Source organism: Aptenodytes forsteri, unplaced genomic scaffold (assembly GCF_000699145.1).
Source record: "Aptenodytes forsteri isolate BGI_AS27 unplaced genomic scaffold, ASM69914v1 Scaffold136, whole genome shotgun sequence".
Taxonomy (NCBI): Eukaryota; Metazoa; Chordata; class Aves; order Sphenisciformes; family Spheniscidae; genus Aptenodytes; species Aptenodytes forsteri.
Genome location: NW_008796111.1, coordinates 2672265 through 2695212, shown reverse-complemented (window position 1 = coordinate 2695212; position 22948 = coordinate 2672265). Strand labels below are relative to the sequence as shown.

The window sequence follows — 22948 nt, the reverse complement described above, 5'->3', positions numbered from 1 at the left end:
GCGGGGGGGGACGGCAGCGAGGAGCATTGCGCGGGGCAGCCTCCGCCACGGCGTGCTGTGCCGTGGGGTAGTTCTGCCATTTGGTGTGGGCTCCCTTCTGGGGAGCTGTCAGCCAGGTGATAGAGTTGCAGGGAAGGAGAACCTGCTCGGAGCCTCCCCAATTTTTTCAAGAGACTAAGTAATATTATGATTTTTATATATTTATATATATATATATTTTTATATATATATATAAAATATATATATATTCCCCCCCTGGTAATGGGGAGCATTCAGAAAAAGAGAAAAAGGCCAGTAGTGTCCATTTGTTCTCACCACTGTATCCTCAGGGCTTGTTGGCAGTGTGGCCTTCAGTAGAGAAGGGTAAAGTAGTTGAAACAATCACAAAAGTTTGCCTTATGGTTTGAGGGAGGAAACACAGGTCTTGGTCAGATGAAGCTGTATAGAAGGATTTTTTTTTATTCCAATCCAACGTTATTAGCTCGCTTGTAGCACTGTGGTCATTAGTGCTCTTAATTTACCTTCCAGTAAATATGCCAGATAAGCCACTGTGGCCAGCCACATTAACTTTCTATTTATTTCTCTTATGATGGCCACCTGAAGCAATAGATTGATGTCTGCAATTTTTACTTCATTAATAATGAAGTCCATAAAGCAGTGAGAGGAGTGTCTGTTTACTTGGTACCTTAAACTGGGGTACTGATGAACTGCTGGTTTTTGATCCAGTAAGATGTTCTTAGTGATTATCAAGATATAGCAATAAAGTATGTGCAGATTTAGATGAGGAGCTGAAACCTCTGCGGGATAGATGGTAGACATTTAAGTGGTAATTGGGTTATTGAAGAGTGCCTGCAAGACAGCCGATACATGAAAAGTCAAATGTATGTCAGTCTCCTTTGAAATCCATAAAAATTAATCTTTTAGGTTTTCCTGTGGTTTTAACTGTGTCCCACAGCAACTTAAAAATGGCTCAGTCTCAAAGTCTTAAAACTCTTCTGATAACAACAGTGCAAATTCCTAGCTAAATAAAGAAGCTGTAGTGTTTATAATTTCCAAAAAGTATTTTTCAAATGCTGTTGTGGCAGTTAGTGATAGGAGTACTGTAGGGCTTGTGTGGGTGGGGATGTTTTGTGCTGAATACAGTGACAGCTACAAGTCTAGTCTTCAGAAACCCGGGTTTGGCCCCGAGTATCATTCTCTTTCCCCTCTATTCCTATTTTGAGTCCAGTAAAGAGAAGCATATGTTTTCTTGCATCAGCTACATTGGTGTTACCTTGTGAAGCATGACAAGGTCATGTGTTTGTATGGCAAAAGAGGAAATCTCAAATTGTGTTTGAGCTGTCTTAGACCTGCTTTTTTTTCTGTGATGTATTAAAGATTTCCGTGATATACATGGTTAAATTCCATTCATGTAGGTATGCGTGTGTTGATGCTACATTGCTGCTCCTGAAATTGGTACTGTTATATTATTAATATTGCAGATCATGCCAAGAAGGTGTCTTGCGTTTAATATAGAATGTAAGAAGGTTTGCCTACCCCATATGAAAATCTGAAATTGGAGCTGAAGATGCTATGAAAATTTAAAAGGGACAAGGTCAGCCTGAAAATCCCATATTTTTAAAAAGCAGAAAATCATCTATTTTTCACAACAAACTTCCTTACCTGTTAGTACCTGTACTAATAACCTTTTCAGTTATTAAAGCTTGAAAATGGTTTTAAGCATTATTTTAATGTAAAACTACTTAGTTACCATTTGTCTATGTGCCTGTTGATTTGGGGTTTTCTAGCTGAGAGACGTGAGAACTGATCAAAAGCATTTGAGTTCCTATGCTCCTTCTATATGATCAAACAAGTTCAATTTATTTCACTCATAAAAGAAAAGATAACGGATGACTCACTTGCTTTGTACCAACATCTTTATTGAGGGGGAAAAAGTGGCTAAGAGGGTTCTTTGTTATAGCAAGCAAAGACAAAAAAAAATTCAGTAATTGAAAATAAAAATTTAACAAATTTAGACTACAGCTGAGGTTCGTGGTTTAAACACTCGTGGTAATTAAGCACTGGAACAATTGGAGAGGAATAGTATGGGACTCGCCTTCCTTGGAAGACTTGACAGGTGAGCACATGGATATTCTGTTTTTTCTAACTCCGTTTGCTAAATTTTAAACACAAAAGTAACTTGAATTAGGGAAGAGGCAAGACTGAACGTTCACAAAGGTTGTTTTGGATTGACTTAATATTTCCTAGGAAGCATCTGGAAAGGATCAACTCCAACCGTCCAGGCTCTTGACCATAACGTAACTCTTTTTTTAATTCCTTTTCTCGCCCCCCCCCTTGGCCTGTGCTGTGATCACTAACTATATGCCTCCTAATTTGAGGACTCAAAATGAGAAGGGTCGGTATCCATGAGAACATGCTGTCCTCCAGAGCACAGAATTTAATGTGGAAGTTCAGAATCTCAGTTTTTAACTTATTTTCAGAGAATAGCTGGCAAGATGTGCTTCAGTTCCAATTAGTGGCTGATCAAGACAGGAAGTAATGGTGAACTGCTACCGACTAATCCTTTCTTTCAAGTGATAGAAGTGGGAGTAGAGATTCCAACCTTGCCATGACCTGACTTAAAGCCTTTTCTGGCTGCTTCGAAGACTTGCTGAGCACCTGACTGCAGTTATTATCTATAGGAAGTCTACTACAAATATAGTAAATAGTAAAAACATTTAGTGTTCTTAAAAATCTGAGATTCCTCAGATCCACACCCAGCATGAGTGGAATAAGAATTGTGAAGGTAAATTTAACAGTATTTGTAAAGAAGCAAGATAAAGCAGGAGAATATAGAAGACATCTGAGAAGATAAGTGTGGACATTGTGTGAAATACTGTAAATAACATTCTGTGCATGAAAATGGGTGCTGAATAACTGCCTCTTCATCCGTGCGATCCTGCAGACTATGGTAACTTGAGGTCCTTTGGAAAGAAGCGCGTAATCAAAGTCTGAATCCTTACCACAAGCAGGCTGATTTAGATTGCATAGGCAGTATGAATTCAAGCATTTCCTAGTTACTGAATTCTTCATTTGTAACCTTAACCATTTTAATATAACTTTTTTAGCATATATAACAATACATGAAAACCCACTGCTTTTCTCCTCCTGTATGTTAGCCTTTGAATAGGAAATGTTTCTTGTATCAGCACAAAAGCTCAGATCTCATTGTAAATGGTGTGTAATAAATACCTAGATAAATACAATAAAAAGCTATTGGAGAGGGTTTCTTCCTTTTGGTTCCAGTGAGAGAGGGGTAAATAAAATAATCGGTGTGCCCTGTTAGCTGTCGACCAAGTTTCATGTGGCATGTCTTTCCTTTGGCATGCATATAGCAGCAGCACATTTTAGCACCTCGCCTACAGCATCCACCTCCTGACAGCAAAACTTGCCAATAGAAAAGCATTCAGCACTTCATTATTTCTACAACCTGAGTGCATTTGCAAATTAATTGATGTGTGGGAGGAAAGGCATCTGCTATTGTAGAAGACCTTAACTGTTGCAGCAAAACTAGAAATAAACTGGTTAGCTGTAGTGAGCTGATACGCTGTTGCAGGTGTTGAAGCCTCTGAAGTGGCATCTTGTCCATTTTTCTTCTGTCTTTGATATTGTTTTTTTAAAAAAGAAACCAAACTGCTCACTGAATTGTGAACATGGAAACAAACAGCATGGTAAAGATAATACCATATATAATTATATATGGGTAGTTAGCAAGTAGTTTCATATTTCTTGCTGGCTCAGCACCAAAAGAGACTTTTAATTAGGCCTGTAATGAATGACTGGGAGCGTTTTAAAGGCTATTAATCTTGTGGTGTAATTGAGTTAATTATAATATCATTATAAGCTCCCATGAAAATAATATGAAGTGTATTCCATTTGTTTTACTCCTAAAGATGTTTCTGAGGTCCCCCAGCTTCATCTGGAATACTCCTACTGGAAGTCTTCAACACCGACAGAGAAAACCGTAAAACCGCTTTATGTGCCATTCCACCAAATGTTTCTGTTCGGTGCATCATCCTGTTCCCGGTCTTGGGCTCTCTGAGCTGCTGCTTTACCTGTGAACTGCAGGTAACTTCTTGCAATGGAGTGTAGGTTTTTTAGCTTTCATTGCACAGTGTAGCATTTCCTTGTTTTTCTGGTTTCTGATCGGTTAGCTTACCTGAGCGTGGCAGATGAGAGTAAGAATATGTGATCTATTTTCAGAGATAAAGATTACAGCAGCTTTCGAACTGTTACTCTTTGTGCTGTGGTAAAAAAAAACGTGTAGCAAAAGAGGTGTTTTTGCAAAGCATATGGCTTTTACACTAGTTCAGACTACAGTAAGTTTTGGATTTGGTTGTAAAACATCTCTGTGCTTTTTGCACTCTCTAGTCAGAGTGTGACATCTTCAACAGATGGACAGATAAACTTTCCATAATCCATCTTTCCTTTCAGAAGAGGAGATGAGATTCTCATGTGTAAAAGTTGTTGAGGAAAACCTCATCTGTATAAGTCTGTTGTATGCTTAGATGTTGGAGTGTGAAAATTTGATGGATATGCAGCTAAGCACTGGAGTTACTGATATTTTTGGGGCTGTCTTTTTGCGGATGCAAAGTCAGCCCTGCTTTTCTACGTACTTCAAGCCTTATTAGAGCATTTGCTTTGCCTGTTTTCAGAACCACGCACTTAATCGTGGAACAAGTATGTTGCTCAAATCCACCTTCTCTCTGTTTTGGCCGATATACTGTCTTGTTTGCTTTTTGTAGCCCTGCATCATCAGGACTGTTTTGGTTTAATATTTTTTAAATTCTACAATCAAGAGTTGTTTCCAACCTTAATTAACCCTGCTGGGATGGTAGAACTGCCTTTTTTTCTTTCAGTAACTTCGCTGGTCACACTTCTATATTTTCCATCCTCTTGACTATTACAGATTTTGTAAATAGTTTAGAAATGCCAGCTTGTGATGTATTGGCCTCTTTAACATTTCTTTGATTTATGTGCACTGTGCTGAAAAAAAGCAGAGGAAGCATATTATTCTGGAAAAAATGTTGCCAGTCTTCATTTTTTTCAGTCTTAGTTAAAAGCTACACTTTTATCAATCAAACCTGATAGATTCTTTTTTCATTCCTAAAAACGTTCATAACTTAACTCTTTGAAGTCTAAAGAAATAATTTGACTAAGACTTTTATAAATGTCTATCTATTTTTTGGATGTCTAACTTGAAATATCTTTTAAACTGATTTTTCAAAAGTTGACTTTTTCGTGCATCACAGCTTGGTCATCTAAAAGTAGAGACATTCAAAAATCACTAAGGATAGGGGGGTTATTTATTTTTTTAAAATAAAGTTTGGCCATATGTTGCTATTATTAATAGTGCATCGCACAAACTGATGTAGTAAAACACGTTTTGGTCTCAGCAGTATGGATTAAGATGATGTCTCTACCTTGTATACAAATGACAAGGATTGCAGGTTTATGATTATCCAGCTTCTCATGTAAGTGTCCTAATTAAATGCAGAGAGCTAATTTTTTCTGAAGTCTGGTGTTCTGTTTCAGACAAAATTCCTCAAAGTCCATGTTGTAAGCCATAAATGGCTATTCTGAAGGGTTTAAAAAAAAAGATAATTGAGTTTAATTTAGAGTTCTTAGTTAATGCATAATATTGTCTTAGCTGGAGAAAATTTTCAGCAAAACTTCTCAGAGAAGGAAGAGCTTGCGCTGCTGGTAGTGATCTGCAGGATTGCTCTGTCTCCCAAAGGTCAATGTGAACTTGAAGACAGGATTCAGGTATATATCATTATTTTTGAACACAGAAAACTTGAGTAAGGGCAGAAAAGCTCTTTTTTTAATTGCCTTGTTGGGGGGAAAAAAGTTTCAGGTTTTGTTGACCATTACATTTCAGCAGTCTGCTTGCAAGTAGAGTGGTTATGGTCATCTTTTCCAACAAGTATTCTAGAGATGTCCATTCAGTGTTGAATGCAATATGTTTTAAAGGGGGAAGATGATGTCTGTCTTTCTGATACTTGTCCTCCAGAATGCGGCTGATCTCTAACTTCCAGCCACCTATGGTGATTCTAGGGTTTGTCTGTGCAAAAATCTGTGTTGTTACAAGGGAGGGTGAGAATTTAAACCTCTTTCTCTAACCCACTTATAACAGTGACCTGTATCGGTTGCTCTTATTTGTGTATGAATGCTTTCTGTGGGTTACTTTATACTGTCTTGGAAGGAGTAGAAATTAATCCGATCGTGAATGTTCTGAAGCTATAGTAGGAATGCTCATATAGGGAAATAGGCCACATACATTCTGTTCCAGATCTAACTGTCCTGCTTCAAGCTTTAATTGGTTGTCCTTGCTAGTGGGCTGGAAATTAGCATTCCCAGCAGCATTGCTTCGGGATGCCTGCTAGATGTAAAGAAAGAGGATGTTAGCAAAAGTAACCATTTAAGGAAGAATTCTCTCCTAATTTGGCAAGTTCAGCTCAAACAGTTTAAACCGTATTCATGCAACCCCTTCTACTGGCACGGTAGTGTGATAACCTCTAGCAGAAGAGAGTGGTGATGTCTGGTATAGCTTTGCAGCGTGTATCCGTCTGCCCACGGCATACCTGCATCAGGATGAACTGTATGCTGGAGTTCTGATCTTTGAGTACAATGTCCCCTCAGGAAGGCCACGGGAGACTGAGTAAAGCCAGGTTTCCGTATGCTGGCAGAAAGACCCACGGCTAGGCTAATAGCTACTGTCTGACACTCAGTATGTTTGCTAGTCTAAATATATTGTGCATTTTAATTATTGTGTGAATGACCAAAGCTAAGGAAAAACATTTAACAGAAGTTAAAATAATCCAATTTAATGAGTTAGGGGGGAAAAAAAAAATTAGCAGCCCAAGTACCAGCCGGGTCATTACTGCTACATCGCTTATCCACTAATGGATTTCCCTCTCATCTGTTCTTTGACCGTCTTTCTCACCTTTTGTCTGATGGCGCAACTGGACCAGTTGGATTTACATAAGCTGTACCTTGTAGACATTTTATTGAAGAAGAGTATTCATTTCTTGATTCGTCTGAAAAAGTAGTTTGTTTGCTATAGTGGTAAAGCCCAACCACAGTGCTGCAAATCATGGCATGCTGCTAGGCAATTTGAAGAGTGTTTCTGTAGCTGATTCCAGCCCTTTATTCTACCACTCAGTTTTAAAGTATCTTCACATTTCTTATATAAGCACCTGAGCATCCCCTGTCACCGAGGCAGCAGGTCATTCTTTGTACTGACATAGCTGCCACCTGAGCCCCTGACACCAAAGACTTAGTCTAGGGCTTTAGAAAATACTAATTTTAGCGTGAGAGCGGTGTCTTCAGTTCAAAGTTCTGGTGGCTGTTTAAGGGAGCACAGCAGCACTGGGGGAAGATGCTAACTGTGTCCTTATTCAGTCTTGAGTTTTAATGATGACTTTTCCCTGCTACAGATTATTTGTCCTATGCAAAGATAATACTTTTGTCAAAAAGGAATTTGGATTTTTTGTCAAATATTGATCGAGTGCACTTCTTGGGTCTTTAATGAAATCCATTAAATGAACACACAAGTGTGAATATATCACATAGAGCGACACCGAGACCATTTGCATATTAGTGGACAACCTCTGTACCAACTACTACCCTTGAGCTCAAGGTCACTTGAAAATACTACTGTTTGTTACTGCATGTGATTTTATTTTGTCATTTGGATGCAGAACGCAATGTAATAATTTTAGTCTGCTTTTTGTGATTCTGTTAGGTGTCTGGGTTGTAGTTGCATATCCAGTAAAATGCCAGTTCATTTAGTTATCTTTCAGGAAATATATATGTTCAAGCCCTTCAGAGCACCCGGAAGTATTTATAAACATCTTAAGCCTAAAATACAGTTATTCTTCTGAAGAGGTAAATAAGGTAATGTGTAGCCTCAGATTATGATTACTCTGCCTCTTTATCCGTTTCAGATACTAGATTTCTTTAAACCTCAGAGCCTGTTGTCTGGGTAGTGTCCCTTTGTGTTGACATTATCCAAAAAGCAAGAATATGTCACTGATGTAATTATTAAATGGATTCCAGAACCCTTTAAAAAAACCCAAACAAACCCTGGAGGAGGAGGAGTGGCTTTTGCAGTGACTTCGAACAACGCAGATAATTTTATTGGCAGCAGGGATGCAGACGCTGAAGTTTTAACCAATTCCTTGAAGAAAGTGCCACCAAATTTGCTATCTCTGCATGGTAAAAAGCCAAAGACTTGCAGGCAGTATTGGAGTGAGGGATGCAGTCATTCAGCAGCAGAACTTCAATGTTTTCAAAAGAAAAGCATGGGAAGAACACATTTTAAGGCTGAAATCTGACACTAATTAAAAGAGTGCTCTCAGCAAAAATAGGAATTCAAAGACAATGGAATAAAAGATGTAGTGAAGACAAGATGTTAAAAGAAACAGGGATATGTATCAATGCATTTCCTACTATTGTATCTTTATGTATAGATGTCTAAACTTGTTTTTCAACTCCCTAGCCTTGGGAGGGAGGAGGAGAGACCCAAGGGAAAAGCAAGACTGCCTGTGGAGAGGCATGTGCAGGTAGATGTCCTCAGAATGCTCCCTATCTCCTGGTTTATTGACCAGGGTGAGGCAATGGCTCTGTGCATCTCAATGCAGTGCAAATAAGAGCCGTTACACGAGAGAGGTTTTTAACAGAAGTGCGAGCTCATTAGTTTCACAGCTTAGTTGGATCGGGGTGTTTAGGAAAAGATGCAATAACTTTTCTACCGGGATTTAAAAAAAGAATGGTATGGGGGTAGCCTTTGTTCCCATCATGGAAAGGTATTTGTTGCTTAAATATTCTTGTAAACTGGAAAGTGTTTGGGGGGCATAAATGCTTTAAAAAATTGAACAAAGTGTCCAGATTAAATTGTAAACTAGAGCAAAGGCACAATGCCTAGCTTTCCTATTAATTGAAAAGCCTGCAACCCAGTTCCACAAGAGGAAAACCAATGAGTAAATAAATTGGAGACTGCTCTTTCGGTTTATTGATGCTGTTTTGGCCAAGTCAAGAATTCAGCTATCCTAAAATGATCAAACCTTGTTTGGAGAAAAAGAGAATTTCCAAACCGGCCTCATTATCTGAGAGTAAAAATATCAATTAAGGTAGTGTAATTTCTCTCTTGCCTACTTTAGTCTGCAGAGATGAAACTGTGGGAGTGTCCTGCTTGCTTGCTCATTGCTCTATTCAAAAGAATGACTAGAGTTTTATCATAATAGACAAATCCCTTGTTAGCGCAAGGGAGAAATAATTTAACGATGAGGGGCAAAGTACTACGCGTCTTAAAAGGAGGCAAATGTGCACGCATTCACCAGTATTACAGTGAACTCGGAAAATTCCGTGATGGACAAGTATCTGTCAGCCGCTTCTGTAAAACTCTTATTTCTTGGAGGAATGGAAATAAACATTATTATTTTTTATATTACCTGTATCTGAGAAAATGCTTTTCTGTTTATGTACGTGGTCTGTAAGTATTTACATGAGAATGGAAAAAATATCACAACAGGGTAATGTGATCACAAAGAAAAGTCATTCTTCTGATTTCATTTTTTAAAGAAAACCTATTGGTGCTTAAAAAGCTTTAAATAATGGTAATCTGTAAATTTAATGTGCACCTGTGAGTTGACATGATCAATTGTAAATGCTCCAAGTGATTGTCCCTGATTCTTACCTTCTTCCTGCCCAACCAATTTTTGCAACTTTAAATGGCCTTCTAAGTAAGTGGAGTGTAATGACTTGTTTGGTCAGCAGTCAGCACATGCAGAATCTCCAGCCCATGAATTATGTAAACAAAAGACCTTTAGACCCAGCATGATTCTAATGATGAAGCTTTCATTTTAAAAGTTTCAAATTAGCACTGTGTACGTTTGTAGTTTCATAACATACACTGTAGAGTAATCCTGTAGGCCGAAATATAATCTGTCACGATACGCTCAGTCCATTTCTGTTGAACGAAGGGGCCTTACTGCATTGTTCTGGTTTAAGCCCTTTGGCTGTAGCAGAAGTTCTCTGTCTGCTCCAAACATTTTAAGATCATCTGCAGAAGACAGTGGGATCTTTCAGGGGGGATGCAGGGGTTCTTTTTTGTTTGTTTCGATTGTTTTAGGGGGTGTGTTGCCTTGTTTCTGATAAGAAGAGAGTACCAGGGTAGAGTAAATAAAAGATACTAAGTGATTAACTTTTAAAAAAATATTAATGCTTATGGAACTAAATCCAGTCTGTATTTCTCTAATACACGTTCTCTGTTTAAATAGTTCATGTGAAAGCCAAAGACATCTTATGTGAATGAAGAAATTGCCCTCCTTACGATTACAACTGTGAGAAAAGTGACTCCAAAGTGCTATCTCTGTTATGATGTATTTCACTTTGTGAGGAAGATTGAGAGCCGTTAATATATGAATGTAGTTTTCATATACTCAGGAACACTGTGAAAATGTGAATTATGGCACCTGTAAAACATTAGTGATAATCTTTTCTTCTAGAAAATATAAGCCATGTTGCCATTAACGTAGAAAAATAATGAATCTCAAAAATAATGACATTTAAAAATTATCCAAGTTCTGTTTTTATTTACCTTCAGGTAAAGCTTTTGCATGTATTGACGTGTTATTTTCAGTACTTTTCCTACATCCTTGAGAACTAGAGTCTCTTTTGATTTTAAAATGTGGAATTCACACATCTACTTGGAACCACAGTTTTAAGAAAAATATCAGCTATCATAAGACTCATCATAAAACTGTACAAGTTGGCACTGGTGTGTATCCTAACTGTTAAGTGTTATAAATTGATTTTTTTGTTGTTGTTGTTTTTTATTTCTTAGTTTTCTGAAATAGATTTTATGTTTCATCTGCATGTATTGGGGGAAAAAGATCAATCTTGTTGAAATTTTACGGAGGAATATTTCATTAGCAAGTAAAGAGCTTAGCTTCACATAAACCAGTTGGAATTCCCCAAAGCTGAAAGACATGGATGCTTCCTGTAATAAAGCCTCTGAATGATGGGGAATTCCTTAGCGACTGATAAAGAAATGATTTGCTATACTACCTAGTGCTGCACCAATACTCAAGTTCAGTGAGTACTTAGCATATTTTGTGGTTAAAGCTATTGCTGTTTACCATTCTGCTGGTTTAAATGAGCACAGTTGTCAAAAGCAGATGGCAGGTCATTGGGAATACGCTTAGAGAAGGCAGTCGTGATCGTCCACAAGTGCCCAACTTTTGGCTGCGTTGGGTCGCAGGGTCTCTTAGACCTGCGTGGACCACCCCTCTGTAGACACTAACTGAAACGCACAACAGCTCTGCTGCGTCAGACAAAAGGCTCGCGTAGCCGCGTATTTCATCTGCAGCAGTAGCTATAAGCACATGCCTGTATACAACGTTCTCCCCGGTGTTCTTCCAGCCACCAGCAGTCTCTGGCTCAGGGACTTCTTGAGCTAAATGTGGTTTCTGTGTGTTTATTAACCCTCGAAGGGTTTGTGTCCCATGAGTTCGTCTCAGCTTCCCTGCGTGAGCCTCTCAACACCCATAATGTCCTCTGACAGTACACTACATGTGGCTTCCTAAGGTGAAGATAATATGTTAGGAAATGGCATTCTCTTGTTAGGAAACAAAAACTTTGAGGGTATTGGTACGTTTTCAGCTGAGTTTTGCTGTCATGGCTGATGCTGGCAGACAAAGGTGTTTATTTTGCAAGAGGAAAAATGAACTGAATGGCAGTTCATTATCCATCATGACTGTTGAATCTCCCGGCTATAGTTTTGATGCTAGTGGTACTGCTTTGGCACTATTTTCAGTCTTGTTTCTGTTCCTCAGAACAAATGATTAAGAAACAATTTCCCAATCTCTTCAGTTAACACCCCTCTGCCCACAAAAAGGAACGCATTCTGTGCAATACAGTATGTGATACTTTAATAATGTATAAATCAAGTTGGACAGAAGCTGCCTGTCAGTTTTATTAACTTTGACCTTTTCTCCCATTATAAGGATGGTTTGGTAAATATTTAATGGCCCTTATAGATTTTGACAGTTGGATCTGCATTCCTGGGAGCAAAGGTAGATTATAAAGAAATAATTAGTAAAAATAGCTTAATCACTGGGAGTGAGCATTCAAGGACAGAATTGTTTTTTAGAATATATTTATTTTTAATTCCTTTTTTTTTAATGCCTGACCACTAAATGTCAGACTAGCCGGGAGGTTATGAAATGTGTTTAAAAGGTTGCATTTAAAATTCATCTATGATTAGCACCTGTGATTACCTCCGTCTCTGAGCAAATGTCCAAATGATGTTATTTACTTGAAATACCTGTCAGTGTCATTCTGCGCGGTGAATGTAACTGAATCGTGTCAACAGCACAAAATGGCTGAAGGAGGGCTGCTCGTAATAAGATGCAAGAAGAAAAGGGAAAAGCGTGTTCCTGGAGTCAGAGGGGTCTTCTGCCAGAGCTGTCTTTCCCTTTAATTCCCTGCATATTGCACTCACTGCAAATTCTGGTAGTGAAGATTAAAAACTAAGCCCCTGACACTTTGAAACATTGCCTTTCAAACAAGTACTGTCCATCGCTTCCATTGATTTCTTTTTTTTTTTTATATTCCCCCCCCATTTCAGAAATCTGTCAGAGAAAAACAAGTTTGAGCAAAATTCATTGGTCTAAGCGGAGCTGTTGGGGCAATACAATCCCCCCCTTCCCTGGCAGAGCGCGGTTCTCTTACCATTAGGAATGCAGCGTGTCTTCATGTTGTGCCACAGCTGAGATCATGTGGCAAAGCAGCCAGCCTGTTAAAAAGCCTTATGGATGTTCTGAGCATTGATATTTGAGTCAAACTGGCTCACGGGATAGCTTCACTCATTTTAATAGCCATTTTCAAGTAGATCGCTTCACCAAGCTTTGTTTCCCTCATTTTCAGTCAGTACCGTGCAGAATAGCTTTGCCTAAGACCAGTTTATTTTCTGAACATCCGCAAGTCATAGTATCCTAACTGTAACCTTTTTTTTTAATACGCAGATCATGGGATTAGAGTCATTAATGTGTTAAACAGTTCACCTTTTTCAGAACAAATCTGTAGATAATGAGCTCATTGATGTGGGGACTAGAATGATGAAGGAAATTGCATTTGTCTGACACTGAACCTTGAGCTTTTTTCTCACCCCCTTCTCTTCAAAAATGGGGAGCCAAGAATGTAAATTGAAAGTGTTTAGAGGTGAGCTTGTAACTTGTTGCAGTTGAGGCTGGTTTCAGGACTGACACAGCACTGTAGCTGTTCTTAAATCTGTGAGCAGTGGGAATGCACTCAAAATCTTGCAGATTCACGTTGTGTCCTTCACAAATTTGTCTTTCATTGGCAAGTAAAGTAAAAGGTTAGAGGAGAAAGCTACTGAATGTGAATCTTTCTGTTGCAATGCTATGGAGACGTGCTAGCAGGTATTTTAAAGGCTAGGTTTTTCTTCTTTGTGAATGTTTTGTGTTTTTTAGGTTTAAGAAAAAAAGATGAGTGTTATTTCTAAAAAGCTGGTTCATATAGTGAAAGGGTTGCATCTTTCTTCCTCCTATCTTCTTCCAAAAAGTAAGAATGCTTGATCCCTTGAGAGGAGAAACAGTCTTAACATTTAAAAGCAAGCCCAAGTTTCAGGAGAGTTAGGACTTCAGAGAAAGTCTTTGATTCATCATCTTACTTGTCCTATAGCATGATTTCCTTGTAATACCTATTTCACATCAGACTTTTTTTTATATGCTTTTGTTCATATCCTCTTACATCCAAGCAAAAAAAAAAAAAAAAAAATGAAATACCATACACTAACTTACTGACTGGCTGTTATTTTAATCAGATGGTATAGATAGTAGAGGGCTGACATAGATAGAGTGCTGCAGTGGTGTGTATTTTAATATATATGGTTTTTTTTATTATCCAGTTGCAGTACCATGCAGGGCTAGCATCTGGCCTTTTGAATCAGCAGTCTTTGAAACGTTCAGCCAACCAGATGGGAGTATCTGCAAACTGCAGACCAAAAGCCCAGCCAACAACTCTTGTCTTACCTCCTCAGTAAGTAATGGAATATTTTGAAGAGTTTGCATGGGGGGGGGATTTCTTTTTTTTAAACTTCTTATTGTAATTATTATTTTTTTTTAAATCATTGTAATAGCAGCTTTGTGCTTGCATTTTTGTTTCATACAAGATGAATTATTCTTGTTGGATGGGTGGGGTACCCATGGAAACAATATCTTGTTTCTTCTGTTTACGGAGGCACTGTGACAACAGAAAAGTTGCAAGGATTCTTCTTTGTAGCAGGTCATAAAAGTTTTTGCAATACGAGATTGTCATTGAGGAACGATGTTCCCCTGATTAGTATGACTTGGAGCTTCAAGTAGGACTTTTCTGAAGGTCCTAAAAGGCTGAAGCCAAAAAGTCTTTGGTGTGAGTACTTTCTCGACAAACGTCTGTTCTGAGTCCATCTGTTCACCATATGTTAATTTTGCATTGGATCTAAACCTCTTTTACAGGTGACAAGCAATTATGAGGACACTTAGAAACTGTTTGAGGACATAGAGTATCAACACTTTAGGCAGTCTGTGTACTGATGCCAAAAACACAGAGATGTCCACAACTAAGCTTATAAATTAATAAACTGCTTAAAATATTTAGTTACATATAAGAAAATGATTATTATGTAGAAAATGAAGCGCTAAGCAATTATTCATTGTACTGAGCATCCTTGTAGTTTGTGGAAACTGCCTGCTTTTTTTCACAGAACAAGAGTCACTGATGTATAAACACTATGCTACTAAAAACTTCATAGTTGTAATAATAGACCCTGTTGTCACCGGAGTCCACGGGCCTAAGTTGATGAATGAATCAAAGGAAGTTTAGAGTTTTTTCCTTAAATGAGAAAAGAATCAGAGTCAACAGACCTTTCCCCTTGTATATTAACTTTAAAGGGCTGCTAATTCAAGAATCCATAAAATGTTCTATTGTTTTACCGATATGTCAGACGAAGACGACTGGTTAGAAGGGCAGCTCTAGCAGAGCTACAGGTTTGAAAACTGGATGTTGTTTCTCTGTGAAAGAACAGGGGTATGTTGTGACAAACTGGCTAATTAATTTTCTTCCTTGTTGGGGTATCGGGTTTATCCGGAGCTTAAAATGGACTTCTCCAAGAAGTCTATAAACTAGAGTACTGTGATACCAGTTGTCACAGTTTATATTCAGAGGTCTTAAAATATTTTGGTGTTTTGTTGGTTTTTTTAAACATGGCTTCTCCAGTTACTAGAAATACGTATAGTGAGAGAGAAAGAGCTGGCTTCTATTTTTGCATAGAAAAGTCTGTACTTAAACAGTTGCAGCTCTGTAAGTCTTAATATGAGGTATATAATATACACATTTAAAAGTATTGTATGTCTTTTTATCTGCAGGTGATTTTTCCTTCAGTGGTGCATTTACCTAGAAAATATGTTTATGCTGAGCTGGCCTGGTTTCCTCCTCTCTGGCTTCTCTTTGACCTTTCCATATTTGTCCTTATTTGCTATCTTGGTGTGCATTAAGAAGAGAATAATAGTTACATTAAGTCAAATCAAATACCTGTTGAGCTCAATATCACGTCTCCAACACAGGGCAGAAGCAGATTATGAAAAGACTTATGAAAAGTATTAAAAAAAAAAAAAAAAAGTATGGCAAATAGATTTTAATATCTCGATTTTGCTGTAGTTCATGCAAATAATGATGATTCATGCTGTGATTTTTTTTTTCCCTTCATTCTCTCTAAAATGCAAAAGAAGAAAACATCTAGGTGCAAAACTGCATATCTCCTTGAAAGGGCATACTGCATACTAATTTTCCCACGGCAATTCAGGGAATTTTTCTTTAGCTTTATTGATTACTCAGGGAAGGGGTAACTATTTCTTTGTCTTTTTTTTGCTTTGATGTATGCTATTAAAATTAAGTTCAGTGACAAGTCTTTGGGCTGAGTAACAATATGCTATGAGTCAAGTATATATTAAATGTTGTTCAGAGCAACTATATTATCTAGAGATTTTCTTAAACCTAAGTAGTTAAAACCGGCTATATGCCACAATGTCATTTTGGGATAGTAGACTGGAGCAAATAGCAATACTGCAGTAATCCTTTTCAGCAAGCAAAGGAATGCAGGAAACACTGTTGGTCAGGAGGTAACATAGGTGATGATTTGGACAAAGAATCTTCTAAAAACTGTTTTATTTTTATGCAGATTTTGCATATGGATAGTTTGATATTAAAAGTCTTAATTTGAGTGAAAGGTAGCATTAGAGAGCATGTTACTGATCTATTTATTTATTTATTTTCCTGTTCCTTGAGGAAACTGCATGGGTAACTTCTGCTATTGCACATTACATTCTTAATGGCAAAGGTGCAAGCTGAGCAATTATCTTGCTAATCCATATCTTTGGTCTTTACTGCTATGGTGAGACTTGAGTTTTATTCCACAGACTGAACGTATCCAAATGGTGTCTCTTCTCATAAGGGTGGTGATACAAAACTTGATTCTTGTGCTGTGTCAACTCATTGTTCACTTGAGCCCTTAGTCTCTCTCCCTGCTCTGGTTGCTCTTCTCCTTTCCTCTCCAAAATGGCTTTTTTATTTAAAAAAAAAAAAAAGCCAAAAAAAAAACAAAAAAAAAAACCCAAACCCAGAACATCCTTTCTCCTTTCCTCTCCAAAATGGCTTTTTTATTAAAAAAAAAAAAAAAAAAAAAACAAAACAAAAAAACCCCCCAAACCCAGAATGTTCTCAGCCTGTCTTGGAGGCTCAGCCATCTCTTCCTACCTTATGCTCACGGAAGGAGTCAGAGAAAGGGTTTCAAGAATGGCAAAGCTGATTCTTGGTGGGCCTACTCATTTGTCCCTTGCTAGCCTTAGGCCATCTTTTGATGTGCTGAACAGTTTTGAAGAGAGGCCTTTCAGTGTTCAGTTTTGCTTTTCAGTATTGGTTTTCACTGGCTCTGAAAGTGCAGAAAGGAGTACTAGATTGATACGCGTCTCATTTGTAGCCAAACATATCTGTATGAGAAAATGACTAACTGCTGGCTGCTTTCTCTCCCTGCTTTGTCCCTCCTTCTGTCTTCTATTAACAAGACATCTTCCTGTACTTGCTAATAGATGCATTCCCTCACATGCTTCTCATCTGGCTGCTGGTTCCTTCCTTCTGTTAAAGAATCTCAAGCAGTGTTTGCTGAAGTGCTGAAAGCTGTCAGCTCCTTCCAAGTGACTAGGAAAGCACAGACATGCAATCCTTCTGAAAACCAGGATGGCTGCTTCTGGGTTGAAATAAATAAATACAATAAGAAATGATGGCTCTTAGGTTTTTTTTTTCTTTCCTCTTGAAATGTAGTAATTGACACAGTTAATTCATCTTGTATTATTTTGCTTGGCACCACATCTCAAAAGCAAATTCCCGGTTATGAAGTTGGCTCCACGACCCTGCGGGAGCCGAGCGCTGTGCCCCAAAGAGTCTGGAGTGGCTGAGAGCAGTGAGCCCGCAGAGGTAGTCCCTGCCGGCGGACTGCCCTGCTGAGAGCCCAACAGACTCTGGTGTGTCACTGCCTGGCTGGAAAATGACAGCAGTGGGTTACTGTGAGATGAGGAGGAAGAAAGAAAAGAGGAAGCACAGGATGTTGACTATATTCTTGCAGTTGTGTTCATTGGCACACACAAGAGGGTCAGTCAGTTTTAAAGGGAATTTTTAGGGGTCTCAGCTGAAAACCTTGTGACTTTGATAGCTCTGTTGTGCGGGGCTTTCTCAGTGCTCCCAGACTAATCATCTGTCTTCTCTGTCTGGAAGGAAATTGCCAGAACAAGAACTTGCTCACCACAAAAAGTACTGAGACTCTTGCCCTTTATGGTGCCTTTTAGGGCCATTTGTTGTGACATTTGCAGGTTGGAGGAAATAAGCACACTATAAGCAATAAACAAGTGGAAGTCTGGTTCTTGTTTGATAACTTCAGGCTCGATGGACAGAGAGGCTTGAGTAAGAAAGTCCAATTTTTTGTTTTAGGGCTCTTCAACTTGTCTTGTAAATCTCTTGTGCTCTGATGTATGCCCTAACCTGACAGTGAAAACATTGTAATAGATTGAGTAAAAATCTCTGAATTTGTACGCTATTGCTAGGAGCAGACCAGCAAAATTACTTTTCCTTTATTTAAAAAAAAAAAAAGACAGTGTTGCCTGTGATAGTGTTCTAGATAAATGAGCAACAAAAAGCTGTGAAGATTTTTCTTTTAGGAGATAGTAAGGACTTGAGGATAGAGTGCTGGGCAGAGACTCAGGAGGGCCAGGTTGTTTCTGCCACTTGTTCTGGGTGAGATGGAGGAGGTCTCTATTCTGCTCTCTATGCCTCAGAATCCATCTGGATTCTTCTTCTAGAGAAGATGGATATATTAAAAAGAAGTCCATACTTGCTCCATCCTTTGGAGCTACGTTAACAAAAGATGCTCTTTAGTGAGTGGTCTCCTTTAAAAGCTTAATTTACTGGCTCAGAAGGTATCTGTTCATCTGGATTTGGAAAATAAATTTACAGATATCCCAAACTCTGTGTTTACCGTAGCTTGATTCAGTACCAGCATAGTCCAAGTGTTATTCTTTCATAGCATTAATGCCCTATCAGTTTTAATGATTCTGTCATATAAGTAGTACTGTATGGTTCTATTGTATTTGTTCAAGAGCTTTCTTCAGGACACACAAGTTGAGTCTTGAGGAAGGAATTTAATTTAAAATAGTCAGTGATGTAGTATTCAAAAAAAAAATTGCTATTTTTAACAGTTAACTGAAAGGTATGTGGTGTATATATATAAACTATACACCCAGACATCAGATGTGCCAGAATAAATTATTTGGAACTTAACTTGTGTAACTTACCATTTTTACATTAAGAAAAATCCTGATGAGCCCTTTGCCAAGAGTTTTTGGAGGAAAGGTTTTTTTCAGCATTTTGTTTTACAAACGGCATCTAATTGCTTCCTAGGTTCAGGGATTTTCGTTATGAAACAAAGAGGCAGATTAAAGAGAATGTCAAAGCATGCTTAAGCCAATAAATGTTCATAGGTTTTGTATTTTTTAAGACTGTAGGTTTAAATTATGCTTATCCAGTCTGACCTCGCTGTGTTAGAGGTCTGAAATCCCAGCCAGGAATTCATACTTCGAAACCAAGAATCCAATGTACCAGTTAAGTGTGACACCTGGTATATAAGCTGTGGGGAATGTGGTTGTTTAACATGCAAGTGTTGTTATTGCAATAATCCCATTCAGTATTACGAGCTGTACTCCAACATTTGGGCCTCTTCTTAGAAGTATTCAAGAGTAGAAGAGCAAAGTGTGTGGCTGTATTTTCCGTTTTGAGGAAAGTCATTGGAAGTTCTTCGTGCAGTTCTAAAATTCTTCTTTCCCCCTACTGGCAAAGCTGCATTAAGTATCAATATTCATTAAATATCACAGAGATGATAATGTAATAAAGCAATAATCCTCAGGCCCGCATCTGTACTTCTCTCCAGAAGAGTTGAGGTTGAGAATATAATTAAAGATTAAAACTCTGTTTGCATTCTGGAACATGGAGATATCTTTTTGTACATGATGGGGAATTGTATTAATAAGGAAGAGATCAGTTTCCAATAAGTTTCAATACTAGGAGCTCATTTAATATCCCTGTTCATGTTTAAGTTTCTCAAGGTATTCCTTTAGCTTGACTTTAGCCAGACGGTGCAACAGCAACTGTAAAAGAACACGTTGCTGAAATGTGACCCTTTTGCTCCGCAAATTAATCCCTTTTTATATGAAGAAAAAAGATTAAAAATTAGTTCTTTATATTGTAAGACAATAATATTTACTTGAATAAGTTTAATTACTTTGCAGCCATGTACCATGTAGATCGAACATTAATTTTCATATCTGGTATCTTGTGCACAGTTTGGATCACATCGTTGTACTGTTTTCTTTTTATTTTTAGTAAATTGGTGAGCACCTGTTCTGCAGATGTTTTGTGAAGCTGTTTTAGTGTAAGTTGCAGCATATTGCTGTACAGTGAGATTGCATTTATCCTTAACTGGTATACTGATTTTAGTGTGTTCAGAGTTTACATGCATATCTTGCAGGATCTTTTCATACTCAAGTCTCTCATATTTCACCTGGTTCAACTAAACAGAAAGTCTCTTTAAAACTTTGTATATTGTATTTCATTAGCTTGTTAAATAACTCTTACTTTCCCTTAAAGAATCTTAGCCAATGGTTCTTTGCTCCCCCCCCGCCCATGTGTATGGTTTTGTTGTGTATGGTCAATCTTTGTTAAATACTTGTTTATCTTGTTTTTTAATAAGCTCCATAATTTTGCACAGAAGGTCCAAAATACTGGCTTTCCCCCCTCAAATACTGGTATTTTAACTCCCAAAGCTAGTCTCGCTAGGTAGAGTACCAGTTCTTAGTAACCTCTGGTGAAAAGGATTGTGCTCATTAAACAGGTGGTTTTGTGAGCATTTGTCCATTCCCTAGAGGAAAATCGATTTCAATTATAAAATCCACGCTGTGCGTTTCAGGGGTTAGCATTCCATTCTTTTCTAAATATAGTGGTGGTGGAGTGATAGGATGTAACAATGGTGTTGCATGGTATTCATTCCCCTAAAATTTTTCAAAGGAATACAAATAGTGTAGTACCGAGTTTCTTTAAAGGAAGACTACTGAATAATATGAACCTATTCAAACTGCCGCCTACAACACTGCTTCAGAGAATAGCAACGTCCCCAAGTGAATTTTTCAAACCCTGTAGAATGTCATAGAGAATAATGAGCAAACAGGAAACCACTATTTTGACAGCTTTGTTACAGGAAGGTAAGTGCTGAGAAATTCAGATCATAATGAATTTTAGCAGCTATTGAAAATATGATAGTTTTAAGTTATTTTAAGATACAGACATGTTTTGGTTTGGTTTGGATTTTTCTTCAGGTTTCCCTTCTGCCTACCAAGCAGAGATGACAACAGTTGCTTTTAGGCAAGTTGTTTTGGGGAAATGGGACTTGAGCCTGTCAGAGTACACCTTTCGTTGTAGGTTTAGTGAGACCCTTGGGTACTTCTAGTTTCCTTAAATACAGTAAGTATTAAAGTTGTATCCTAGGGCATGGGAGGAAAAGTTATAATTACATAATCCTAATTTCTTCATTTTCTTCTCAACACTATTTCCCCACCACTGAAAGCTCAGAAATCTGGTTGTCTGGATTACTACAAAGTACGTTGCCACCACAGTGTTAGAAATTCTGATTTAAGTTACCCTTAAACTCAATGGCAACATTTAATAGACAGCTTGGAGCTGATGTGATTCTTTTCAGATTCAGTAGCTGGGACACTCTGATCCCAAAGCTGCATCTGCCATGATTGAACCCATATTGTATTACAAATTACAAGGGAAAATTCCTAGGTGATAATACATCATTAAACTTTATCGGACTGAGTTTTATCAAGAGAACAGCTGTGCGTGCGGGTGTCACGTTGTTTTTTCTGGTTTTCGCATGCAACACAAGCGAGTTAACTAGCCCTTGTCATTTGGATGAAAGATGATTCTAAGCTTTTAAAGAGAGACTTTTTTTTTTTCCTAGTGGCCCATGTCAACAGCAGTGACAAGCAGTTCGTAGAGTTCAGTGGCCAGCTGTTCTCAGGCGCAGAGCAGCAATGGGCCTGCCATTGCTTTACCCTGTTTCTTTTAGTGTGTTTTGTTTAAATACTGGGGGGGGGAAGCAGTCTGCTATTAAATGTAATAGCAGTCTGTCTCTTTTAGTTATGTGGTATTTACTGTTTAGCACTCAATATAATTTAACTGGAAAGAAAAAAATCCAAAGTACTGTTTTGATTCATGAGGGGCATTATTAGACAACTCCAACGAGATCAAATCCAATAACTTACCGGGGATATAACATTGATTAGTCATCTTACTGTTTGTAGCCAAAGATACTTTACCAAGCTCTGCTCCAAAAAAGAGAGAAGGGGGTAATCCAGTTGAGGTTTTGATTTCAGTGTAAGAAGTAAATGTTAAAATAAGGTGCTGTTAGTTTATGTCTCTGCTTTGTTTTCACTGCTGTTCACTTGAGTTATCTGTCATGTTAACTTTGGAACCATACATGTGTTTTGTAACCTGTTTAGATACCAAAGATACAGAAGGCAGGCAGATGATTTCCCCCCCCGCCTCCTTCCCCTGCTTCTTTCTTTCTTTCCCTGTTCGGTCTGTGGGACTCCTGAGGTCAGTCGATTGTCCTCTTCTGTGCTTTATTAAGGATGTATGTGGTTTCTTTAGTTAGGGAAAATTTTGAATAGTGGATCAACACAGATTTGATGAGAATCTGAAATCTGAGGAAGATATGTGATCTGCTTTTAAAGTTTGCAGATGATAAAAACGTACTGTAGCACTCAGTCCTACAACAGAGAGATGCTGGGACCCATAGCCTGCTTCTGCATCTCTGACTTCTTCTAAATTTTTGTATGGCATATTGTAATACAATATAAATCCAATTGTCTTTTTCACTGTCAACTTGATCACTCCAACAGTATTAAACCAGCATTTGGACAATAGGAGAAACGCTCTTACAATGTTAATGTATTTTGGATTTTCATTTATGTTTATCTCCGATCAGGAGAAGTGTTGGAGCCGCAGATAGAGCTGTATGACTTGAGGAGTTGGGTAGGATCCAAACTAGACCCTTATACTGGTAAGAGGGAGCAGTTCCATGATAAACTGTTGTGTTTTTTAGCAGATTTGGTCCCAGTACGTGTGACGTGAAGAGTGGTGGGGTGAGGAGGCACTTGCCTGCTCTGTGCTCTTTGCCCTCCTGCAGTAGTCAGTAGGTGGGTCATAGAGTGACTTCTGTGGAAGCTGACTAAGTGCT

The 22948-nt window shown here is 38.2% G+C and overlaps 1 protein-coding gene across 1 annotated transcript in view; it reads left to right on the top strand.

Moving 5' to 3' along the window:
* Positions 1-22948, top strand: part of MED27 (mediator complex subunit 27) — a 110209-nt gene that overhangs the window by 38859 nt on the left and 48402 nt on the right. The window contains exon 6 of the mRNA XM_009287023.1: positions 13976-14106. Coding sequence (XP_009285298.1) covers positions 13976-14106 — 131 coding nt within the window. The remainder of the gene's footprint in view (positions 1-13975; positions 14107-22948) is intronic.